Source organism: Somniosus microcephalus, chromosome 8 (assembly GCF_052327205.1).
Source record: "Somniosus microcephalus isolate GS21.2 chromosome 8, FLI_Smic_1.0, whole genome shotgun sequence".
NCBI lineage: Eukaryota > Metazoa > Chordata > Chondrichthyes > Squaliformes > Somniosidae > Somniosus > Somniosus microcephalus.
Genome location: NC_140994.1, coordinates 82,025,707 through 82,051,166, shown reverse-complemented (window position 1 = coordinate 82,051,166; position 25,460 = coordinate 82,025,707). Strand labels below are relative to the sequence as shown.

The 25,460-nt window shown below is 43.8% G+C and overlaps 1 protein-coding gene across 6 annotated transcripts in view; it reads left to right on the top strand.

The window, feature by feature from the left end:
• The window catches only part of rhobtb1 (Rho related BTB domain containing 1), an 85,974-nt gene that overhangs the window by 40,463 nt on the left and 20,051 nt on the right, over positions 1-25,460 (top strand). For 4 of the 6 annotated variants that reach the window (XM_085994949.1, XM_085994948.1, XM_085994954.1 and 1 more), the window contains one exon: positions 8,791-8,976. In XM_085994949.1, coding sequence (XP_085851075.1) covers positions 8,791-8,976 — 186 coding nt within the window. Of the gene's footprint in view, positions 1-7,505; positions 7,549-8,512; positions 8,585-8,790; positions 8,977-25,460 lie in introns of those variants that run through there. The other 2 variants (XM_085994952.1, XM_085994953.1) reach the window with 2 other exon arrangements.

Here is a 25,460-nt window from a genome sequence, read left to right as displayed (position 1 = left end):
GATCGCTAGATAGCTATCCAGAACCGAACCCGTTTTTCCCACTATCCCAAATTATGAGCACTGACACAAATTAGAACATAAGAACTAGGAGCAGGAGTAAGCTATTCGGCCCCTCGAGCCTGCTCTGCCACTCCACTTTCCTGCCTGTTCCCCATAACCCTTGACTCCCCTGTAGCTCAAATAGCTGTCTATCTCGGCGTTGAATATATTCACTGACTCAGCCGCCACAGCTCTCGGGTAGAGAATTCCAAAGATTCACGACCCTCAGAGAACAAATTCCTCCTCATCTCCGTCTTAAATGGGCGACCCTTATCCTGAAACTATGCCCCCTAGTTCTAGATTCCCCCACGAGGGGAAACAACCTCTCAGCATCTACCCTGTCAAGCCCCCTCAGAATCTTATATGTTTCAATAAGATCACCTCTCATTCTTCTAAACTCCAATGAGTATAGGCCTAACCTGCTCAGCCTTTCCTCATAAGACAACCCTTTCATCTCAGGAATCAACCTAGTGAACCTTCGCTGAACATCCTCCAATGCAAGTATATCCATCCTTAAATAAGGGGACTAAAACTGTACGCAGTACTCCAGGTGTGGTCTCACCAACGCCCTGTACAGTTGTAGCAAGACTTCCCTACTTTTATACTCCATCCCCCTAGCAATAAAGGCCAACATTCCATTTGCCTTCCTAATTACTTGCCGTACCTGCATGCTAACTGTGTTTCATGTACAAGGACACCCAGATCCCTCTGTGCCGCAGCATTCTGTAGTCTCCATTTAAATAATATTTTGTTTTTCTATTCTTCCTACCAAAGTGGATAACCTCACATTTTCCCACATTATGTTCCATCTGTCAGTTTTTTGCCCACTCAATTAACCTATCTATATCCCTTTGCAGACTTTTTGTGTCCTCCTCACAACTTGCTTTCCCACCTATCTTTGTATTGTCAGCAAATTTGGCTACAGTACACTTGGTCACTTCATCCAAGTCCTTAATATAGATTGTAAATAGTTGAGGCCCCAACATTGATCCCTGTGGCACCCCTCAAGTTACAGTTTGTCAACCTGAAAATGACGCATTTATCCCGACTCTGTTTTCTGTTAGTTGGCCAATCCTCTATCCAATCTAATATATTACCCCCAACACCGTGAGCTCTTATCTTGTGCAGTAACCTTTTATGTGGCACCTTATCGAATGCCTTTTGGAAATCCAAATACACTACATCGACTGGTTCCCCTTGATCCACCCTGCTTGTTACATCCTCAAAGAACTCTTAATAAATTTGTCAAACACGATTTCCCTTTCATACAATCAAGCAGAGCCAACATGGTTTTATTATGATTTTCTAAATGTCCTGCTACTACTCCCTTAAAATTGTAGCTCAGTTGAAGTTGGCAAAATCAGCACAGAGCAAGCTCAAACCTAGAACCTTCCTGATCTCTATGGCTTACTGAATGTTTATACATTTGCATTAAAAATATTTTTTAAACTGTGGACGTGTCATGCCAAGATCACACAGGATAATCAAGGCAGAACCACTTCATCACAGATTCAATAGATCTCCGTACAACCACAGTATTGAGCTGATAACATTGCTAGCTAGTACCAAATTAGTTCAGTGATAGCTCTCTTGCCTCAGTGTAAGAATATGGTGCATCAAGCCCCACTCCTAGGACTTGAGTACATAATCTAGGCTGAAACTTTAATGCAGTACTGAGGGAGCACCGCATTGTCACAGGTGCAGTTTTTTGGATGTGACGTTAAATCAAAGCTCTATCTGCCTGTTCAGATGGAGCAGAGGAGTTTCTCCTGGTGCCCTGGCCAGTATGTATTCCTCAACAACCACCATCACCACCAAAGAAAGAAGAGAAAGAACTTGCATTTCTACTGCCTTTCAAATCTCATGACATCCCAAAGCACTTCTCAGCCAGTGAAGTGCCTCTGAAGTTTAGTCACTGTTATAATGTAATGAATCACAGCAACCAATTTGCGCACAGCATGGTCCCACAAACAGCAATGAGATAAATGAGCAGATAATCTGCTTTAGTGATGGTGGTTGAGAGGTAAATATTGGCTGGGTCACTGGGAGAACTCCCTTGCTCTTCTTCCAATAGTGCAATATGATCTTTTACACCCACCTGAGAGGGCAGACAGGGCCTTGGTTTAACATCTAATCTGAAAGACTGATTAACTGGTTTTATATTTTATTTGTGTGGAAATTGGCTGCTGCATTTGCCCACATAACAGTGAAGAAGTTTGTGGGTTCAAGTCCCACTCTAGAGACCTGAGCACAAAATCTAGGCTGACACTCCAGTGCAGTACTCCGGGAACACTGCACTATTGGAGGTCCCGTCTATTGGATGAGACGTTAAACTGAGATCCGTCTGCCCTCTCAGGTGAACATAAAAGATCCCATGGCACTATTGGAAGAAAAGCAAGGGAATTCTCCTGGCGTCCTGGCCAATATTTATCTCTCAACCAACATCACTAAAACAGATTATCTGGTCATTATCACATTGATGTTTGTGGGAGCTTGCTGTATGCAAATTGGCTGCTGTGTTTCCTACATTACAACAGTGACTACACTTTATAGGTACTTCATTGGCTATAAAGCACTTTGGGATGGCCTGAGGTTGTGAAAGGTGCTATATAAATGCAAGTCTTTTTTTCTTTCTTTTACACACTTCAGAACGAATTAATTGGCTGGGAAACACTATGGAAATTCCTGAGGACATGAAAGTCGCTATATAAATGCAAGCTCTTCCTCCTAACTACATGAGTGAAATCTAGTGAACTGTTAGATGACACGCAATGAAATTAAATGTTGAATGACAACAATGTGTGAAGTTTAAACTAGTCAAATATGGTACATAAATTGTATCGGGTGCTGATCATGGGAGAAACTGAAATGTACCAACAGTTCACATGGACACATGATTGTCATCTTCCAAAATTCTATAGATTATGGAACAGTTCCTGCAGATTGGAGGTGGCAAATGTAACGCTGCTATTTAAAAAAGGAGGGAGCGAGAAAACAGGGAACTACAGACCGGTTAGCCTAATATCAGTAGTAGGGAAAATGCTAGAGTTTATTATAAAGGATGTAATAACAGGACACTTAGAAAATATCAATGGGATTAGACAGAGTCAACATGAATTTATGAAAGGGAAATCGTGTTTGACAAAACTACTGGAGTTTTTTGAGGATGTAACTGGTAGAATAGATAAGGGAGAACCAGTGTATGTGGTGTATTTGGATTTTCAGAAGGACTTTGATAAAGTTCCACGTAAGAGGTTAGTGTGCAAAATTAAAGCACATGGGATTGGGGGTAATATACTGGCATGGATTGAAAATTGGTTAACAGACAGGAAACAGAGAGTAGGAATAAATGGGTCTTTTTCGGGGTGGCGGGCGGTGACTAGTGGGGTACCGCAGGGATCAGTGCTTGGGCCCCAGCTTTCACAATACATATCAATGATTTGGATGAGGGAACCAAATGTAATATTTCCAAGTTTGCTGACGACACAAAACTAGGTGGGGTTGTGAGGAGGATGCAAAGAGGCTTCACGTTGAGTGAGTGGGCAAATACATGGCAGATGCTGTATAACATGGATAAATGTGAAGTTATCCACTTGGGTAGAAAAAACAGAAAGGCAGAGTATTATTTAAATGGTGATAGATTGGGAAATGTTGATGTACAAAGGGACCTGGGTCTCCTTGTACACCAATCACTGAAAGCAAACATGCAAGTGCAGCAAGCAGTTAGGAAGGCAAATGGTATGCTGGCCTTCATTGCAAGGGGATTTGAGTACAGGAGCAAGGATGTCTTACTACCGTTATACAGGGCCTTGGTGAGACCACACCTGGAGTACTGTGTGCAGTTTTGGTCTCCTTACCTAAGAAAGGATATACTTGCCATAGAGGGAGTACAGTGAAGGTTCACCAGACTGATTCCTGGGATGGCAGGACTGTCGTATGAGGAGAGATTGGGTCGACCAGGCCTGTATTCACTAGAATTTAGAAGAATGAGAGGGGATCTCATTGAAACGTATAAAATTCTGACAGGGCTAGACAGACTGGATGCAGGGAGGATGTTTCCCCTGGCTGGGGGGTCTAGAACGAGGGGTCACAGTCTCAGGATACGGGGTAGGACATTTAGGTCTGAGATGAGGAGAAATTTCTTCACCCAGAGGGTGGTGAACCTATGGAATTGTCTATCACAGAAGGCTGTGGAGGCCAAGTCACTGAATATATTTAAGGAGATAGATAGATTTCTAGACACAAAAGGCATCAAGGGGTATGGGGAGAGAGGGGGAATATGGTATTGAGATAGAGGATCAGCCATGATCATATTGAATGGCGGAGCAGGCTCGAAGGGCTGAATGGCCTACCATAGCTCCTATTTTTCTATGTAGACAGTCTATGCCCTTAAAGTCTTAGATATCACTACATCATATAAAGTTTCATTATGCTCTTGTACTACTTCAGTACTTTTCTTTTTTCCTCCCCTGAAGTAACATCTTTTAACTTACCCTTAGGGGAAAAAAAGCCTAACATATTACTTTAAATAAGTAGTGACAATAACACTTGAGTAAAAGGATGCTACTAAAGACTTTAAAAAGTACATAAATAAAAACAGAAAATGCTGGAAATACTCAGCAGGTCAGGCAGCATTTGATGAAAGGTCATCGACCTGAAACATTAACTCTTGTTTCTCTTTCCCAGATGCTGCCTGACCTGCTGAGTATTTCCTGCACTATCTGTTTTTATTTCAGATTTCCAGCATCCGCAGTGTTTTGCTTTTGTATTAGAAGAGTACATGCCCCTTTTAAAAGTGAGTTTGATCCAAAATCACTTGCTCATCTTTCTAAATCAGCTATAATTGAAGGTTTCTTTTTATGGCATATCCTATGTATTCCTATGGACAAAATCGTACACAATAATCCACACTCTCAAGTTATTTGCTTCATTTGCAGCAAGCTGCTGTGAAGCCTTTTATACAGTTTCCTTGGATATCACTTGACTTCTACTGACCTGCAAGGTTTTAATTGAATTGCTTACTATAAATAAGCTGGGACACAATCTGCAGTCCATAGAGGAGAACAGAATATAAGAGGATTCAGTCATATGCCTCTGGTTTAAGGAGTTTGGATGGTTGCCCAAAATGGTAGATAAAAATATCAATTGTGAATTTGTGCCTAGGCTGCAGACAACCAAATGTGTGACAGAAGTCTGCAGGAAATAAGAAGCCCTAAAGCAGAAAGCTGTTGGTAACTGCAGATCTTCATTTGATTATTAAAACAACTGACACTGATAGTTGCCAGTGTTTGCAGATGACTTTGAATGCAATCAACTTTATCAAACCTAAAATCCCCCCCATAACCATTACTGTGCCATGACAATTTACTGAGTGATGACAGGCACCTCGGGTATATTTCTTGGGCCATACGCACAACTGCACTAGACACAACAGTCAACAATTACTTCATATTGTCTTCATGTATATACATATATATATAGTTTAATATTTCAAACAATATTTCTGAATATTCTAATGTTACAACAACAATAATAGCATACCAATTTTCACAGCAGCATATAGTGGGCCCTCACTATAATGCTATCTGAGATGTAGCATTCCTCTTTCATAAATCCTATTTCACCTTTATTATGTAAATATGTAAAATGTCTCTTCAAGGGGAAGCTAAAGTTTTAGACAATGGTTCTTTACTGTCAGTCATACTAACATGTCTTGGCATACGTAGTATCCCACACCAATCAAGTCCTAGAAATAAGCATTCTTAATAACCAGTGTGCCTGAAGTAATTGCTCTCATGTCAAAACTCCTTAATTCCAGTTTTATTTTTAATTTTCACTTGTAAGTTATTGTAGTGGACGTGGGACAGTGAACAAGGTACATAGAGGACCGAGAGATGTCAGCAAGTAAGCCAGAACTGAAAGAATAGTTAAATAAGGTGAAAAAGGGCAGTGATGAAATTAGCCAGAAAGAAGGGAAATTATGAGCCTGGACTGAAGATCATTATGCCACTGTGGGAGTCACTGTACCATGCAATGTGAAGTGAAGTTGATTGGTACAGATTCCAATGTGGTACCGCTCCAAACGGTCAAAAGCTTTTCATGGTTAACGTATCAGTAGTGTTATACTGCTCTGGAGACCAAAGCTATTGGATAACCAAAGGCACTTACAAATTTTTATGTAAAGTGTTGGGGAGGGTAACTTCATGTAACCCTCCCCCTTTTTACAGCTGATGGAGGTTGCTGGTCTCTACAGGTCCGAGCTCCACTGTGTGTCCCGCATGCAAGATGTTTGGCTGTTTGTCCTTCTCCAATGGACTTCCAGTACTGAGACTCCACACATCTTTCTGATGAGGCCACAAAGAAATCCATTCTTCTAAGAGGCCACAATAAGAACATTAGCAGATCAGAGCCAGATCTGTTTCTGTGAGATCACATAATGAGAGTGATTGCCCGTATTTACTCTGCTGATCTTAAAGTGACAGCAAATTCAAAGACACATTTTTTCCTACTGTCGATTCCTTGCAGCTTCAACTGTCAACATTTGGAGTCCAGCTGATGGCACAGAACCACACATCTACAGTCGGGTGCACTCCTGTAATATTTAATACCTTTACACTTCAGACTACAGTCAGCAAATTCAGTCTACCAAATTACCTCATTGTATAGTGTGAAATGTACTTTTTTGCAGCTCAACACAGTGAGCAGCCATTCCTAATAAGGAATGATCTTTGATTCCTATAGACAAAATCTTGCAAAGTCGCAAAGCCCTGGGAATCATTTGAGAGCAATATTTCCATCTTGGGCTTCAGGTGACATTTCTAATTCTCTGAAGGTTTACTCTTGCTGTTTTATGATTTCAGAGAAGTCTCTTGTTGCAATTACTACCTTCTAACTTTAACTCCCTTTTTATATATAATTGAACCACTCTGTGGATTCGGCATAACCGGGAAATGCGTGCGCGTGACTTTACCAGTTTGGTCAGGATATTTCCTGATATTGGGGGCGTATTCCTTATTGGGAAGCAGAGAGGCCAGATGCAAAATGGCAACCAGTACCTATCCTCTATCATATTTAGTTGGAAGTCTCCAGTAAAAATCCAGAAAAGTTTTGCTGCCTGCAATTCCAAGAGAATCTTGTTTCATATTATAGGGCAACCCAGTATAATAAAGGGGGCTTTAATTTAAATAGAGGCCTCGCTACAGGTCAATTTTAGCACATTTGCATGACAAAAAACATTCAAGGGGAGATTTACTTCAAATTTTCTTTCTTTCTATTTTTCATTTATTCTGAAAATTTAATCTCAAGGAAAAATATAACAGTTTCTTGATTTCCCCCCCCCCCCTCATCTACATGTCAAACCTTTCTGAACAAACATTTTGCATGAATTTATTGCTGAACTGTAAAATAAATTGTCTGTCATTTTGTCAACAATCTGTAGCGTTTGTTGTCCCTGTTTTTGTTTATAGGGTTTCCTCTGACCCACATTCAAGATATGGCAAATGAAACACTGTAAGTTGTGCAGTTGTAGATTTCATGAGTCATGGTCTCTTCTTGCATTTTGGATTTTTTTTTTTTAAAAGAGAAACTCTTTGAAGCAGTATTAAAGAGACAGCATCCATTTTTTTGGGAGGGAGAATAGTTAGGTTTTTGTATCTGAAACTTTCAATCTGATCAAAGTGAGTTAAAATGGGACACTCCTCACTACTCTCAGTGACGGCAACGAGTGCTCACAGGTCCTTTGCCCTGATTCTTGGACAAGCACTCGCTATTGCACGGGTACAACATCTCCATCTCCCTCACTATCCAGCAGTATGGATTTTCTGAGCGAGCTTGCACAATTAGTGTTGAATTATGGGCAGTCGTTTGTTTGGACTTGTGGTCACTGGAAAATGGATTGAGAGCCTTGACCTGAGCATCAGGTTGTGGGGGCGTTCATCACATCTGTCTAGGCAAGTGTTGAAAACAGGTCACAGGTGAAAAGTGTATTCACCTATTAAGCTACACTGCGTCACCTTTAACACATTTTTACCTGTGTTTTGTTCAAGGTAACTGATGTCAGAAGTGAAACTTTGGAAAGGCATTTAAAAAATGAAAAAGAAAACTTCTCATTTCTGAATGCCTCTTTTGGTCATCAAAAATGATACTGATCCTAAAGTTTTTCTGTTGTAGCTTTGTTTTAAATATATTTATTTTATTATATATTTTATCCTGGTTATATAATGCTTGATTAGCTTTAAATGGCTTAAGAGTATGATTATTATTGTCTGCTTTTTATTTTACAGAAAAATACTTAACTAAAACTTACTCCCCAAAATAGTAGAAGGTTGAGGCAGAACTAGCATACAGAAAATATATTAAAATAACCATAACATGTCAAAAGTATTTTCTTCAAACTAAAATAATGGAACATTAAATATTAATTTTCAAACCAAAAATATAATCAAAACATTTGTTTTTATTAACGTTTGTACAGAGAATGAGACCCAAAGTAAATACTGCCTCGGGGAAACTAACTCATACCAGCATTGTGGACATACCACATGAGGTAATGTAGCAAAGTTAGTTCTGGTACTACCAGGAGGAAGTGCATGACTAGATATTTATGTTTCAGTATTATTTTCTGCTCATGGCACCAATTTTGCATGGAAGGAAATGATATGCACTGCTGAAAGAAAAATGTTAATGATCTTAATGATAAAGTGAAGTGTATAAACATCCAAAAATAACCTTTTGTAATCTTTCATTTTTCAGGTCTGATGTGGTGGTCCTGTGCTTCTCAATTGCTAACCCCAATTCCCTTAACCATGTAAGAACAATGTGGTTTCCTGAAATCAAGCACTTTTGCCCACGAACACCTGTTGTCTTAGTTGGCTGTCAGTTGGACTTGCGTTATGCTGATCTTGAGGCTGTAAATCGTGCACGACGCCCCTTAGCAAGGTACTATATGACATTGATGCAGTAAATAGCTTAATGAAAGGCACGTGCATCTCAGTGCAAGTGCACACAGTGTAATTATAATCCTAATGTAATATTCTGGCACATGCAAGTTGTTACACGTGCAAGTGAATTTTGCTCCTTTATATAGTCACTAATAGTCAACCATACTTTATATAGCTCTGGTTCTAATTGTTACTACATACCTAGATTTGAATCTTCCAAGTTGCCTATGAAAAGATTGTGGGCAGATTTTTGACTGATTTTGGGAGGAGAGGATAATAAAATAACCAGCTGCCACTCTTTGCTGTATTTTTCAACACAAACCTGTTTTTCTGATGGCCGAAAAATAAGATGCAAATTTAGAACTTAACTGTAATAAGTGGACACAGTAGACACAATACCAGCCACTTGGCTTGTGCATGGTGATTTTTCTCCATTTGTAAGTTGGCAAAGACAAAGAATGGCACTGAATACAGACACACAAAGGAAACCAAAGTTTCCCAATGTCCCACTGAAATTACCTGTTTATTAACTGCCAAGATTCATTCTGGGCACCAAATCCCCCAAAAAATCAACTAACGATGGGTGCACTGCTGCAAAGAACGCTAAACTTACAGAATCACAGAATCACAGAAACCCCACAGTGCAGATAGAGACCATTTCGGCCCATCGAGCCTGCACCGACACATATCCCACCCGATCCCCGTAACCCCTACACCAACACATATCCCACCCTATCCCCGTATTTAATCCCCCTAACACTAAGGGTCAATTTTTATCATAGCCAATCAACCTAACCCGCACATCTTTGGACTGTGGGAGGAAACCGGAGCACCCGGAGGAAACCCACGCAAACACGGGGAGAATGTGCAAACTCCACACAGACAGTCACCCGAGGCCGGATTTGAACCCGGGTCCCTGGCGCTGTGAGGCAACAGTGCTAACCACTATGCCACCGTGCTGCCACCGTGTTAGTGGAACAGCTGAAGATTGTAGGAAGCGCTAAAACTTACAACAAATGGCAAGGCAAAAAAAAAATTGAGTTTAATAACAAGAGACTTACTTTGAAAGACCCAGCCTGGGCAAAGAGGAAAAAATGGCCTGTGCAGAAATGAAGGTGCCCAACAATTGCAGCCTGTAGAACAAGGAGCTGCCCCACTTGACATCTCTGATTTTGGTAAGTTTTTCATTTTATTTTTAATAGCTCTGCCTCGATCACTTCACATGTTGCTGTTTCACCTATTACCAATACATATTGTATAATGTGCATCCCAATAATGTATGATGCTAGTTACTAAATGTCTGGTAATCATTTAACTAGTTATTGAGTATTTTTCTTGTTTGTTCCTTTCATTTTCCATATAGTCCATCAAGAATAAAGCAAAACATTGTTTATACATTTCCGCATATGAATCATCTATGTCTTCACCTTTTGAGCTGGAGCAACAGCAAGCCATTGTGACGTAGGAGCTGGTCTCTGCCCAACACGAGGATACTGGTGTAGCTAAGGGAGGCTTCAAAATGGAAGATGTGCAACAAAAGCCATGGAAAAAGACCCTCGTATGGAGGTATCCTCCACAGGGCCATAACAGATGAAAGGGACTCGTCTGCCACAGTCCACAGATGAAGTCCCTGTGTGTAACTTACCCGTCATCCACCCAAGCCTCATTTTACAGGAAACTTATGAGCCTCATATGTCACAGAGATGTTATGCTTTTGGTATCATTGTGCACCATGTCTTCAACCAAGTGCATAGTTATGCAAGAATGTGCAGAACTGGAAACGACTATTGTGGCCCATCAAGCCAGTCTCTCAGTTCAAAAAATACCATACTTTACTCTGTTTCCTCTCAATTAGTTATTTCACCACAAAACTTTCCAGCACAATCTTGTGTTTATTAATACTACATGTTTATCCTTCAGGCTGTTACACAATGGTAACTGCAGGCCACAGAGACCCATCTAGCTCATCCCTCAATAGAAATCTAGTTTTCACCATCAAAAGTATTCAACTGTCTCTTTAATGATTCCAGATTTTGTCTCTACCACCCTACCGAGAAGACCCCATTCCACCTATTGATCACCTCTTACACTGAAGTACTTCCTGACCTCAGTCCTGGGCTTATCTTTTACCTGTTAGTACCTGAGACCCTTGTTCTACAGTCATGATTTAACTGAAGTAGTGCTCCAGATTTTCCTTATCTATTCTACTTAATATAGAATCATACAATGGAGAATCATAGAATGGTTACAGCACAGAAGGAGGCCATTCAGCCCATTGAGCCCGTGCCAGCTCTCTGCAAGAGCACTTCAGCTAATCCCACTCCCCTGCCCTTTCCCTGTAGCCCAGCAAATCTTTTTCCTTCTGCCTCCACCACCTTCTCGAGCAAGTCATTCCAGATCTTAACCACTCGCTGCGTAAAAAAGTTTTTCCTCATGTCACCTTTGGTTCTTCTGCCAATCACCTTAAATCTGTGTCCTCTGGTTCTCAACCCTTCCGCCAATGAGAACAGTTTCTCTCTATCTACTCTGTCTAGACCCCTCATGATTTTGAACACCTCTGTCAAATCTCCTCTCAACCTTCTCTGCTCTAAGGAGAACAACCCCAGCTTCTCCAGTCTATCCGTGTAACTGAAGTCCTTCATCCCTGGACCATTTTTGAAAATCTTTTCTGCACCCTCTCTAAAGTGCGGTGCCCAGAATTGGACACAATACTCCAGTTGAGGCCGGATCAGTGTTTTATAAAGGTTCATCATAACTTCCTTACTTTTGTACTCTGGGCTGGATTTTCATTGAGGAGGCGGGACTACAACTTTCGGGGTTGTAGTCCCGCCTCCATCGAGTTGTAGCCAACCCACGCGATTTTGACTTGATTGACCTTGTTGAGCCCACCCAGCAGGCTCAGCAGACCAATTAAGGGCCACCCAGCAACAGGTGATGTCACAAATTAATATTTCATCTGTCAAGACCTTTTGACAGATGAAATATCAGCGTTTGACAGCTGTTTGAAGCTGTCGAACACTGACAATCTGTACTCTAAGTTAATTCCTTCCTCTCAGGATGATTTAGAGATCTCTCTGGAACAGAAAGCTGAATGCTGCAATTTTTGACAGATCGCGGCCATTCTGCTTTCTGTGCCGGTGAGATGAGGGACTCCCAAGACCTGAAGGAAGGAAGGCTGTAAAGGTAAGTAAAACTTCTTTAAACACACCAAACACACCAAACACACTTACCTCTGCACTCATGCACCCATCACTCACCTGAACACCGGACATCTCGACCCCTCCAAGCCCTTCAGCCCGACAGCCCGCCTCGCTAACTTGCCGTGGTTTGGAGCCGTCAGGAATCCCACACTTCAAGAATAAAATTAGGGATTAGGCTAAAAACTGCCTGTTAACTACCTGTTAACAGGAAGTTAATTGGCACTAATCCCCTTCCTGCCTCGGGGAAGCGGGTCCCAGTGCGGGTCGGGTACCTGCCTCCTTTGAAACTGGCATGGAGGCGGGTTGGGGGCGGGATGGGTTCGTGTCCCCCGATTTCGGGATTTTAACCCCCCACACACCTCCAATCCCGCCTCCACGGCCCAAAGAAAATCCTGCCCCATACCTCTATTTATGAAGCCCAGGATCCTGTATGCTTTTTTAACCACTTTCTCAACCTGCCCTGCCACCTTCAATGATTTGAGCACATATACCCCCAGGTCTCTCTGTTCATGCACCCCATTTAGAATTGTACCCATTAGGTTTATATTGCCTCTCCTCGTTCTTCCTGCCAAAATGTATCATTTCGCACTTTTCTGCGTTAAATTTCATCTGCCACGTGTCCGCCCATTCCACCAGCCTGTCTGTGTCCTCTTGAAGTTTATCACTATCCTCCTCACTGTTCACTATACTTCCAAGTTTTGTGTCATCTGCAAATTTTTAAATTGTGCCCTGTACACCCAAGTCCAAGTCATTGATATATATCAAGAAAAGCAGCGGTCCTAGTACTGACCCCTGGGGAACACCACTGTGTACCTTCCTCCAGTCCAAAAAAAACATTCACCACTACTCTGTTTTCTGTCACTTAGCCAATTTTGTATCCATGCTGCCACTGTCCATTTTTATTCCACTTTGCTGGCAAGCCTATTATGTGGCACTTTATCAAACACCTTTTGGAAGTCCATGTACACCACATCAACCGCATTGCCCTCATCAACCCTCTGTTACCTCATCAAAAAACTCAATCGTTAGTTAAACACAATTTGCCTTTAACAAATCCGTGCTGGCTTTCCTTAATTAAGCCACACTTGTCCAAGTGACTGTTTAATTTTGTCCCGGATTATAGTTTCTAAAAGCTTTCCCATTACCGAGGTTAAAGTGACGTGCCTGTAGTTGCTGGGTTTATCCTTACGCCCTTTTTTGAACAAGGGCGTAACATTTGCAATTCTCCAGTCCTCTGGCACCACCCCCATATCTAAGGAGGATTGGAAGATTATGGCCAGTACCTCTGCTATTTCCACCTTTACTTCCCTTAACATCCTAGGATGCATCCCATCCGGTCCCACTGACTTATCTACTTTATAAGTACAGCCAGCCTTTCTAGTACTTCCTCTTTATCAATTTTTATCCCATCCAGTATCTCAACTACCTCCTCTTTCACTATGACTTTAGCAGCATCTTCTTCCTTGGTAAAGTCAGATGCAAAGTACTCATTTAGTACCTCAGCCGTGTCCTCTGTCTCCATGCTTAGGTCCTTTTTGGTCCCTAATTGGCCCCACCCCCCCTCTTACTACCCGTTTACTATTTATATGCCTATAGAAAACTTTTGGATTCCCTTTCATGTTAGCTGCCAATCTATTCTCATACTCTCTCTTTGCCCCTCTTTTTTCTTTTTTCACTTCCCCTCTGAACTTTCTATATTCAGCCTGGTTCTCACTTGTATTCTCTGCTTCATCTTGCTCTCTTATCTCTTTCGTCATCCAGGGAGCTCTAACTTTGGTTGCCCTACCTTTCCCCCTCGTGGGAATGTACCTCGGCTGTACCCGAATCATCTCTTTAAAGGCAGCCCATTGTTTGATTACAGTTTTGCCTGCCAATCTTTGATTCCAATTTGCCCGGGCCAGATCCATTCTAAACCCACTGAAATTTGCCTTCCTCCAATTAAGTACTTTTTACTCTCGATTGCTCCTTGTCCTTTTCCATAGCTAATCTAAACCTTATGATACTGTGATCACTGTTCCGTAAATGTTCCCCTACTGACACTTGCTCCGCTTGACCCACCTCATTCCCCAGAACCAGATCCAGCAATGCCTCCTTCCTCGTTGGGCCAGCAACGTAATCAAGAAAGTTCTCCTGAACACACTTAAGAAATTCTTTCCCCCCTCTGCCCTTTACACTATTACTATCCCAGTTTATATTAAGATAGATGAAGTCCCCCATTATCACTACTCTATAGTTCTTGCACCTCTCTGTAATTTCCCTGCAAATTTGCTCCTCTATATCCTTTTCACTAGTTGGTGGCCTATAGAATACACCTAGTAGTGTAATGGCACCTCTATTGTTTCTCAACTCTAACTAAATAGATTGACCTCCAGGACTTACTTTCTCTCCAGCACTATAATATACTCCTTAATCAATACTGCCACCCACCTCCTTTCTTTCCTAAACACCTTATATCCAGGAATATTTAGTATTCAATCCTGCCCTTTGTTGAGCCAGGTCTCTGTTATCGCTGCAACATTATATTCCCATGTGGCTATTTGCACCTGCAGCTCCTCAACCTTATTTACCAAGCTTTGTGTGTTTACACTCATGCACTGTAAACCTATCTTAGACCTTCTTGTATTCTTTCTTAGTCTAACCCCACCTAATACCGTACTATTTCTTACACTAGTGCTATCTGTCTCTCCCAATCCTTTGTGCACCTTGTTTCTCCTTTCTAATGCTACATCCTGGTGCCCATCCCCCTGCCAAATTAGTTGAAACCCTTCCCAGCAACACTAGCAACCTCCCCTCCCCGCCCCCCAATCTCAGCGATCTTGTATATCTCCATACCATTTCCCTCTCATCTGGCTCCTCTTGCGGCTGAAATGTTCAAGCTTTTCCAGACTAGTCTTATGTCATTATGGGCAAACATGCCCTAATCAGTGCGTTCGAAGCAGTCCTGAAGCTCCGATACTGCCCCCTCTGGCCATACTTTCACTGCTCTCACTGATGTTCTCCCTCTTTTGATGAGCGGTTTGTATGCCGGGGCTAGAAACAGGGAGACTACTCTCAAGATGGCGGCGCGCATGGACGCAGCGGCTTTGTCTCTCCCGAGACTGAGCGTTTTCACCCTCCTGAGTCTCTTCTGGACTCTGCTGATTCGGGAATTAAAGGCTGACCTACCGTACAGCCGGCAGACGCTCCTAGACATCGGGGCCGACTGCGTGCGGCTTACACTCGGCGACATCGATCTGCCTCCCGACATCGCCCGACCCCTGGGACCAGCGTGGCGTCCTTCCCCAGCCGGAAGTCAGCGCAGACCGCGCAGAGAACGCAAGCAGAAGCGGGGTAAGAGGGCAGGTATCCAAAACAGGCTGAAGAGGGCCCCACACAAACCCTCCCAAGTATTTTCCTGGCCAACGTCAGGTCACTGGAGAACAAAATGGATGAGATCAAACTGGATCTCTCCACACAGAAAAGGACAAAGGAATGCTGCGCCATGATCTTCACAGAGACCTAGCTGAACAACGGCATCCCTGACACCACCATCCAACTAGAAGGACGCACGGTCTTCCGCGCCGACAGAACTGCAGACTCCGGTAAGAGCAAGGGAGGCGGTTTGTGCATTTACACTAACAATGCCTGGTGCACCAACACTGATATAATTGATAGATCCTGCTCGGCTGATTTGGAATTCCTCATGGTAAGGTGCAGACCCTTCCACCTGCCTCGGGAATTCACGGCTGTTATCATCACTGCGGTCTACATCCCACCACACGCTAATGCCAAACTAGCACTGAAGGACCTCTACAGGGCCATCAGTGAACAACAAACTGCGCACCCAGACGGAGCTTTTATCGTCGCGGGGGACTTCAATCACATAAACCTAAAAACTGTACTACCGAAATTCCACCAGAATGTCTCCTGCCCCACAAGAGGGGAGAACACACTGGATCAAGCCTACACGAGCATTGTAGATGCTTATAAGGCCATTCCCTGCCCCCACCTTGGGAAGTCTGACCACCTCTCCCTGTTTCTAGCCCCGGCATACAAACCGCTCATCAAAAGAGGGAGAACATCAGTGAGAGCAGTGAAAGTATGGCCAGAGGGGGCAGTATCGGAGCTTCAGGACTGCTTCGAACGCACTGATTGGGGCATGTTTGTCCATAATGACATTGAGGAATACGCATCCACAGTGCTATTCTACATCAACAGCTGCGTCGAGGTCGTCACGACCCATAAAAATATCAGGACATACCCCAACCAGAAACCCTGGATGAACGGAGAGGTCCGCTCACTGTTGAAAGCACGCGACGCAGCATTTAAATCTGGCGACGCGGCGGCTTACAGTACAGCTAGGACCAACCTAAAAAAGGGTATCAGGACTGCCAAAAAGGAAACAGACACTGCGGATAGAGGATCACTTCCGCAACAACTCGGACCCCCGGCGCATGTGGCAAGGCATCCAGTCCATCACTGACGACAAGGGCAAAAACACCAGTCCCCCGGTTAGCGATGCCTCCCTTCCGGAGGAGCTTAACAACTTCTACGCTCGTTTCGACAGGGACAACAGGGAGCCGGCTACCAAAGCCTTGCCACCCCCAGAAGACCAGGTGCTCACTCTGTCGACCTCCGACGTAAGGGGTGTTCTACGCGGAGTGAACACACGAAAGGCTGCTGGACCGGATAGCATCCCTGGACGGGTACTCAAGGAATGTGCTGATCAGCTGGCTGATGTCTTCACCGCCATCTTCAATCAGTCATTGGCCCAGGCAGTAGTCCCTACATGCTTCAAGACCGCTACCATTATTCCTGTGCCAAAACAAACGGCTGTGACGTGCCTGAACGACTATCGACCTGTCGCACTCACACCCATCATAATGAAGTGTTTCGAGAGACTGGTCTTAGCCCACATCAAAGCCAGTGTTCCTGCCTCCCTTGACCAACACCAGTTTGCCTATCGTGCAAACAGATCAACGGAGGATGCAATCACAACTGCTCTACACTCGGCACTGAATCACCTAGATGGTAAGGAGACCTACATCAAAATGCTGTTCATAGACTACAGCTCAGCATTCAACACTATCGTCCCCAACAAGCTGGCCACCAAACTCCAAACTCTTGGCCTGAACACTTCCCTCTGCAACTGGACCCTGGACTTCCTAACAAACAGACCCCAGTCTGTCAAATTAGGTAACCACACCTCCCCCCCCCCCCCCCCCCCCCCAAACCCTGAACACGGGGGCCCCACAAGGATGTGTGCTGAGCCCCCTCCTCTACTCCCTCCTCACCCACGACTGTGTGGCTGTTAATGGTTCCAACACCATCATCAAGTTTGCGGATGACACCACGGTAGTAGGCCAGATCACCAACAACGATGAGTCAGCCTACAGGGAGGAGGTCCAGCATCTCGTGAAGTGGTGCGCCGATAACAACCTGGCCCTTAACACCAAGAAAACAAAAGAAATCATTGTGGACTTCAGGAAGTCCAAAGGCGGAAGTCACACCTCCATCCACATCAATGGGGCTGTGGTGGAAAGGGTGGACAGCTTTAAGTTCCTCGGAGTCCACATCACGGAAGACCTCTCCTGGTCCCTCAACACCTCCTCTCTGGTGAAGAAGGCCCAGCAGCGCCTATATTTCCTAAGGAGGCTGAAGGGATGTAATCTGTCACCCCTGATCCTCTCTAACTTTTACCGCTGCACTATAGAGAGCATCCTGACAAACTGTATCACAGTATGGTATGGCAGCTGTAGCTCCTATGACCGGAAAGCCCTGCAGCGGGTAGTCAAAACTGCCCAACGCATTACCGGCACCCAGCTACCGACCATAGAGCACATATACCAGAAACGCTGTCTACGGAGGTCACGGTCCATCATCAAAGACCCTACCCACCCCAGCCACAGTCTGTTCACCCTCCTGCCATCTGGGAGACGCTACAGATGCATTCGCACCTGTACGACCAGATTTAGGAACAGCTTCTTTCCCAGGGCTGTCATCCTACTGAACTCCACAAATAAACTCTAAAGCCTGCACATCTGCCAATGCACTTTATTATGGTTATATTTATGTTAATATACTACAAGCCAAATGTATGTTGAATGTTTAAATGTCTTAATCCAAATGTACACTCTCGGGAGCCGCAAGCCTACATTTCGTTGTACTGCACTTGTGCACTAACAATGACAATAAAAGTTGATTTGATTTTGATTTGATTTAACTCAGTCCTCTGATGCTGGAGATCAGTCTTGTGGAAAATCTCTGCATCTGCTTCAGGGCATGGATGTTTCCCTTGTGCCTTGGTGGTCAGAACTGAATGAAAGACTCCAGAGCAATGTACAGTTTCACCATGGTGGTCTCAAACTTGTATTCTACTGACTTGGTGCTGTAAGCTGCCCTTCTATTAGCTTAAATCATTCCTGCTTCGCAGTATCGGGACCAGTTAGGGGCAGTTTTATGATGTTGCACTTCTGGTGGGGAACTTGGCTTGTATATCGAAAATTAGGCCGTGTACTAAGCACAATGTTCCAGTGCATGCCGAAATTTCCAATATACACTCCCGGCAGGTAAGGCTCCAAGTTGGGAGCATAAAGTCGGAAGATTCCCTGTTAAGTATTGAGTCTACTGTCACTCCAAGATTCCTTTCAAGCTCCCCCTAATTAGGTCAACACTATTGACTGAGTAAGTGTGCCACCTATTCTTTGTTGCAATGTGTAATATCTTGCAACTAAAAACAAAATATGCTGGCAATATACAGCAGATCTGACAGCATCTCGAAAGAAAAAAGGCAGATTAACATTTCAGGTGTAGACTCTTCATCAGAATTGGAAACTAGAAGACAAGTGAGCGCCTTTATCGGACTGAACAAAATAGAAAAGGTGGAGAGAGAACAACAGAGTGGCAGTTAATGGCCTGCAAACAGAATTTTACAAAAAGCTAGAAAGAAATGGGAAAACTGTTGGATGACGTACAAAGGTCATCTCAGTCAGGCAGTAAAAAGGGATTAAAAAAACAAAGATTGAATGAGAATAGAAAAGTAAAGCAGTGAAAAGACATGGGAAATATGAGCCCAAAGAAAAACTCTAAGATGGAAATGAGTTAAGTTGAGGAGATGGGAGAAATAGGCAAGAAAACAGCAGCTGCTGAGTGAAGAGAAGGAAGATAGGATACTCTTGCAGAAATTGTATTCTGCTTGATTGGAACAATGTGGGAAGCCAAAGTTGGAAAGATCAGTTGGAAAGGCAGGGGTTTTATCACCTCCTTATAGTCACAACATTTTTGCAGTCACTTAATACCGCAATCCAGTAGCTACCCTCCAGAGTTCTGTAACCCATAAATCTTACTCCTGCTCAATCGTATTCTGGACAGTATATTTAAGGGCTGATTCCCCAATTTGGCGTACCACTAACACCAATCAGACGTTGGGTCTATTTCAAATCTGATGTTCAGAGTGTGGCATTTTTCTTTTACTTGGATGTGCTGAAGACATTTGAGCACCTAATCTGAAATGCTTTACCAGCCCATTTAAAATGGGTGCTGGAGAGAAGCACTGGTTAGCTGTTTTGGTGAATGAGTTCCATTAGTAACTTTGCAAATTAGTTTTCCTGCATTAAGTAGTTTATATAGTTTGTTTTTGTATAATTTTAGTTGCACGGGTTTGCCTTTAGGCCTACTTTTTGCATTTTTCCCAATTTTTGTGGGGAAGGGTCATATTTTGCATCTAATGCTTGTTGGCAGTTGTAATTTAAGAAGATTGACATCCCATTGGACATTTTGAAGGAGGATATGAGGAGGAATAAGAGGGAGGTGCATAAACGCCTGAGATGGACTGCCCACACCCATCTTTGCCCAACCTCTCATGTATACAGACCAAGGCACAGCTACCATGACTTGTTAGATGAGATCTGCCTTCACTGTTGTCACTTCATAGAGGCAGTCAATTAAATTATACCATCAACTTGATCACAACCTACAAATAAGTCCCATGACAAGTATGACTCTGGTGGCAGCTGTTACGGTGAACTTCTATGCTACTGGGTCCCTTCAAGCAACAGCAAGTATCTCAAACAGCAGTTTTATAATACTACCTCGGCCAACTCGCTGATCAGGTTGCTCCTCTGTGGAGCTGAGCTGGAAGTAAGCCTTTAAAGGGGGAGGGAGGCAACCCCTGGGGGGCTCATTTAGTAGTGGGTGGGAAGATTTTTGTGGGGGCAGGAGGAGCATTCATGTTTTTTGGGATATTTCAGAGCAGCCGGCAGCAGCCTAGAAACAGCGTGGGACCCAAATTTTATACATTTTATGAAGGCTTCCCACCTGTTCCAAATCAGGCGGTCAGTACGCATTAAATTTTAAAAATTTCCATCTGCCTACTGCTTTGTTTTTCAGTCTGGGGTGCAGGAAGATGAAAATCATCCCCCATTGTGTGTTAATGCTGCTGCAGTGCAGGTACACCTATACGTTGGTGATTGATTGAATGAGCAAGTAGGAAGAGAAAGAATAATGAATAAAAGAAGGTACTAGCTCTGAACTTGGGTGACATCTGACCTCTAACCCCAGAATTTGGAGGGTAGTGATCTCATAGCGAGCTATTGGGCAATAGTTGTGATGGCCAACTATTTCCCAGCTTTCATAAGAATTAGGAGCAGGAGTAGGCCATACGGTCCCTCAAGCCTACTCCGTCCACTGTTGATCCCACCTGTTGTGTGACCTTTCCCTGTAAGCAGATACAAAACCTACGTACCCTGAAATTTGGGCGAGCAGGGAGAACTAAATGCCCAGCCAATGTGCTACCTTAAATGAATTATACAAGAGGTAAGTAGCTTCTGTTCATAGCATGTTTGGTCGGTTTAGCTTGCAAGATTTATATGCAAGATTAGAAGCCTTTTTTTTCTGTGCCAGCAACAAAGTCTGTCATGCTCCAACAGGCATGCATGTGCATGTGTCAAAGAGCTGAAAGGTTGCTTGACTGCTTTGCATGCTGCCTTAGTAAAACTTAGTTGCAAGTGAACTCTTGTTGACATTCATTTATATACTCAAAAATGGACAAACTGTATTTACTCTTAGCATGGCAATATTTGCGAGTCCAGAAAACTTTCTTCTCATCTGCTCCCACGATCTATGGAAGTGTTCTCAAAGTCCCCAGATCCTGTGACAAGACTGACCATCTGAGACTGCCAAAATGATCGCCGCCAACTGCATTCTGCAATTGACTAACTCAGCAAACAGCCCTGGCAACGCCCCAAACACAACAAGGAACGCTGGTCCTTCGCTGGAACTAGGAGCTTAACCATCCTGCCTTTGAATCGCTGCTGAGCTCCCAATCAGTTAGGAACCTCTTCTATTAACTGTCTCCACAGTGCCACTTCTCTGTGCCCCTTCCACCCCAAACAAACCTGCAATAAGTGTGAATAATGATCTCTTCCACACAACTGCTGACTAATGGACACAGACAAACACAGCAATGCCCAATTTTGACCTCATTGTACAATATTCCAAACAGGAAAACTACATAATTTTCAGAAACGCTGTTTTTTATTATCCTCCAGTACATCTTTTTAACTCTTTTATATGGGAGAACTTTTCCTCTGTGCATTTGCTGTAGAATAATCATAAACTTGCACATTGTCCTTGTACTTTTACCTCTTCTTCTTCCAACACTGGAATGATAGTTTACTCTGAATACCAGTGCAGTGAAGCCAGGCGGTGTGAGACCATCTCTTGTAGGTAGTTAAACATTGTTTGAGTTTTGCACCAGCAGACTGATTTTACAAATGTGCTGCTACTGGCAGGGAGCCATTAAAATGAATGAACGGAGGATCGCAGGCAGCAAGCCCATGATTTCCTGATAGGCCCAGCAGCCAGGCAAGGATCCCTGCCAGTAGCACACCTTTGTAAAATTGACCCTCAGATATAGCAGCTAACTCTAACTCCATGCAAAACCATCTTCAAAAAGTACGCTGGGGATCTGTTAGCAGAGGAGTGATGCTCTGCAGTTTCCTAATGTTAAGAATTAACCAGCCAGAGAGGGGAGCACTGGGCATTCCAAACACCACACATGCAGTACAAAAGCAAAATACTGCGGATGCTGGAAATCTGGAAAAAAAAACAGAAAATGCTGGAAATACTCAGCAGGTCAGGCAGCATCTGTGGAGAGAGAAACAGAGTTAACGTTTCAGGTCGATGACCCTTCATCAGAATTGGAAAAAGCTGGAGATGGAACAAGTTTTTAAGCAAGTGTAGGGAAAGGGGGGAGGGGAGGAAAGAACAAAAGGGAAGGTCTGTGATTGGATGGAAGGCAGGAGAGAGTAAGAGACAAAAGGGATGATGGTGCAAGGCAAAAGGAAAGGGATGATGGTGCAAAGCAAAAGGAAATGGTAATGGGACAAGTTAAGAAACAAAAGATGGCTCTAGATGAAGTGTAAATGGCGATGGCAGAATGAAAGACAGCTGCCATGTGAGAGAGAAAAAAAATGGAAAAAAAAGATTGGGGCAGAAGTTATGGTCTGAAATTGTTGAACTCGATGTTGAGTCCAGAAGGCTGTAAAGTGCCTAATCGAAAGACAAGGTGCTGTTCCTCGAACTTACATTGAGCTTCATTGGAACCGTGTAAGAGGCCGAGGGCGGTGAGGTCTGAGTGGGAGTGGAGCAGAGAATTAAAGTGACAGGCGACCGGAAGCTCGGGGTCACCCTTACGGACTGAACGGAGGTGTTCCGCAAAGTGGTCACCCAATCTGCGTTTGGTCTCCCCAGTGTAGAGGAGACCGCATCGTGAGCAGTGAATACAGTATACTAGATTGCGAGAAGTACAAGTGGAACATTCTTTGTTCCAGCCCTACTCCGGTCCCCTCCCTCACCTCTTTTTCCGGTACATTGATGACTGTATCGGTGCTGTTTCCTGCTCTTGTCCTGAACTAGAAAATTTCATTCACTTTGATTCCAATTTCCACCCTTCCCTCACCTTCACATGGTCCATCTCCGACTCTTCCCTTCCCTTCCCATCCTCGACTTCTCTGTCTCCATCTCTGGGGATAGGCTATTGACAAATTTTAAAATCGAAGCATTGCCGGACCAGTAGCCAATGTATGTTGGCGAGCACAGGTGTGATGGGTGAACGGGACTTGATGCGAGTTGGGATACGGGCAGCAGAGTTTTGGATGAGCTCAAGTTTACAGATGGCGCAAGGTGGCAGGCTGGCCAGGAAAGTATTGGAATAATCGGTCCAGAGGGTTTCAGCAGCAAATGAGCTAAGATGGGCAATGTGATGGAGGTGGAACTAGGCGGTCTTGGTGATGGAGAGGATATGGGGTCAGAAGCTCAGCTTGGTGTCAAATAGGATGGCAAGGTTGTGAACGGTCTTAGTGCCCAGGGAGAGGGATGGAGTCGGTGGCTAGGGAACAGTTTGTGGCGGGGACCGAAGACAAAAGCTTTGGTCTTCCAATAAATGTAATTAGAAAAAATTTGTGCTCATCCAGTACTGGATGTCAGACAAGCAGCATGACAAATCAGAGGCTGTGGAGGGATCGAAAGAGGTGTTTTTGGATGATGTTGTCGAGGGGGCAGCATGTAGATGAGGAATTAAATTAAGATACTTGTCTATAAATTCTTCCACAGTCTTGCCCCACCCTCCTTGGCCCAAGCTCCTCCATCCCTTTTAACCTTCCTAAACACTCCATTTCTCTGAGTCCAGTTCTTTATTCATTCCCCCTCCATTCTCCCCACCAGTGGCAGCAAAGTCTTCAGCAACATTTGCCCCCTGGAATTCCCTCCCTAGATCTCCACTTTTTAAAAAATCTTCTCGAAACCCCCAATCAAGCTTTCCATCAGCTCTCTTAATTTCTCTCTTCCTGGTTTGATGTCCATTTTTTGCATTTCCTACACCCATCTATGAAGCACCTTGGGAGATTCCTTGTGTTAAAAGTCTCAGATTTGGCTCAGTGGTAGGACTCTTGCATCTGGGTCAGAAGGTTGTTGGTTTAAGCTATGAGAGGGAGGGAATCGAAAGAATGGAGGAGGCGATGTAACACGACGGAGCAGAAGAGACAGGGTTGGATACATGGGGTGGATGGAAGGGGTAGAAGGCAATTTCACCAAGGCAATCATGGGAAAGGTTGGGGGAAGAGAAATCTGGCCTTCAATGGTGTGAGCTGTGTCTCTGGTAGCACTCTTGCCAATGAGTCAGAAGGTTGTTGGTTTAGGCTCCACGCCAGAGATTGGAGCACATAATCTTGGCCGACACTTGAGTGCAGTACTGAGGGAGTGCTGCATTGTTGGAGCTGCTGTCTTTTGGATGAAATGTTAGATCGAGGCCCGACAGCCCTCTCGGGTGAAGACAAGGGAAAGGAAAATTGGGCGGCGATCCGCAGCTGCCCGTTTTCCACCACTGCCGAAAGTGAAAATATGCTGATGGTGAAATAGGCAGTGCAAAGCAGGGTTCCGAGCTACTGCCTTAATGTATGTCTGCCTTTTCTTTGATGTTGAATCAAGCTTATTCGAAGATCAAAGATTCGGAGCAGGCTCGAAGGGCCAAATGGCCTACTCCTGCTCCTGCTTTTATTCTATCAAATGGAATCCTTTCAATAGTCGGGCAGTTAAGATGTTTAACTATTTGTATTAATAGAAATGGGTACGAACAGGATCACTTGAGTTTCTGGTGACTTGATTGCTTTTGCCAGCTGACTATAATAGAAGCTTTTGTTAATGTTATTTAGAGTCCCCGAATAAAATACCCTTGTGTCCTTCCAGAGATTACTAAGTCAATTATCCTCTTAAAAACCAAATTACTATATCCTGGCTGACTTACAACCTGCCTGCTCTCACGTAAACAACTGGCCCCCGCGAAACTGGATGTTATCTGGGTAGTTTCATGTACTGACTGCTCCCGGATCACAAAGTCAAAAGAATTCCCTTAAAGGTACAGCTAACCAAAGCCAATTTTCATTTTGAGTTTCTCTATCCATCTAAAGTCATATAAAAAAGATATAGGGGCCGACTTGCATATCGCTACTGCCCCGTTTTTCAGATGGAACAACGCTATAGCAAGATAAAAATTTCAAAATTAAAACTTCCTGCCAACATCCCACTATTTTTGCTTCAGCTGCAATATTGGAGGGGGCTTTGAAATAGGTGACCAGTGCTCCTGACGGAAATAGGCAGGAGCCTCGTCAATATGCTTAAATTAGGGTCCTATGATGTACTTGGGATGTACAAATGCAAGGTGCCCAAACAGTACAAGCCCCGCCCACTCGCACTGGATGGAATGGGGCCAAACCAGTGTCCCTTAAAGGGATCGCTGCAGGCTGCT